This window comes from Lepidothrix coronata, unplaced genomic scaffold (genome assembly GCF_001604755.1).
Source record: "Lepidothrix coronata isolate B3197 unplaced genomic scaffold, Lepidothrix_coronata-1.0 Scaffold551, whole genome shotgun sequence".
Lineage (NCBI taxonomy): Eukaryota > Metazoa > Chordata > Aves > Passeriformes > Pipridae > Lepidothrix > Lepidothrix coronata.
The window spans coordinates 2154-3252 of NW_016690731.1; the positions used below are offsets into that span (position 1 = coordinate 2154).

The 1099-nt window shown below is 68.5% G+C and overlaps 1 protein-coding gene across 1 annotated transcript in view; it reads right to left on the reverse strand.

The window, feature by feature from the left end:
- Positions 1 to 182: 182 nt before the first annotated feature.
- PPP1R16A (protein phosphatase 1 regulatory subunit 16A) overlaps positions 183 to 1099 on the reverse strand; it is a gene marked incomplete at its 3' end in the record, with an annotated part of 15967 nt that continues 15050 nt past the window's right edge. Inside the window, exons 3-6 of the mRNA XM_017839896.1 lie at positions 803 to 948; positions 607 to 710; positions 404 to 528; positions 183 to 308 (exon numbers count right to left, since the gene is read on the reverse strand). Coding sequence (XP_017695385.1) covers positions 183 to 308; positions 404 to 528; positions 607 to 710; positions 803 to 948 — 501 coding nt within the window. The remainder of the gene's footprint in view (positions 309 to 403; positions 529 to 606; positions 711 to 802; positions 949 to 1099) is intronic.

The following is a 1099-nucleotide window of genomic DNA, read 5'->3' on the forward strand; positions in this document are numbered from 1 at the left end:
GTCGTGTGACGCAACTGCTCGGCAAAAACGGCACAAAATTCCAGCTGCGAGTTGCTGGAAGGAGGCGGTTTTGTCCGGGATGACCGGAATTAATGAAGGTGCCTCCTGCTTATTAGACGGAAAACTTTGAGCGGTTTCTCCGTCCGTGCCCTTTTTGGGGGGAACATAAAAACCGTCCTCACCTGTCCCCAGCAGGCCGCGGCGTGGAGGGGCTGCCACCCGTCCTCGTCCCGGCAGTGGGTGCCGGCGCGGTGCTCCAGGAGCAGCTCGGCCGCTTCCAGGTACCCGTTGGCCGCTGCCACGTGGAGCTGGTGGGAATTTGGGACACACGGACACACGGAGACGTGACTTGGGGACAGCTCAGGGGGTCGGCGGCACTCGCGGGGGTGTCACTCGCGCTCACCAAGGTGGCCCCGTGTCCCCGCGGCGCGTCCAGGTCGGCGCCCGCCCGCGCCAGCTCCCGGATTTCCCGGATCATGGAGCGCTCCGTGGCGGCTCGAGCCTCCTCGATGCGCTCCTGGGTGATCCCTGACGGGGAGGGGACGGGTGACAAAGCGACCCCGGTGACCCCGCCATTCCCGCCGTCATTCCCGGTTTTCCGCTCACCCCGCTCGGCCATGGCGCCCTCCAGGAAATCCAGCGTGGCCTCGTCCTCGCACAGGTCGTAGGGCATGTTCCCGTCGGAATTCACGGCCAGCAGGTCGGCGCCGCTGTGCCGGGACAATCCCGAGGGTCAGGGACGGCCCGGGATCCCCCCCCGGGGCCCGTCGCCGTCCCGGTATTCCCGGTATTCCCGCGGTACCGTTGGATGAGCAGCTGGACCAGGCGGAGGTGGCCGCAGGTGGCGGCGGCGTGGAGGGGCGTCCACAGCTCCGTGTCCCGGGAATTCACGTCGGCGCCGGCGTCCAGGAGCACGGACACCACGGGCACGGAGTCGTCGATGCAGCACTGGGAACGGGGCGAGGCCGGGATGGGCCGGGAGGGGCCGGGAACGCCGCGGGATGGCCCGGGACAGAGGCGGGAGGGGGGCGACGGTGTGGGATGGGAAGGATGGTGGGATGGGATGGGGGGCGGTGGTTAACGGGATGGGAAGGATGGT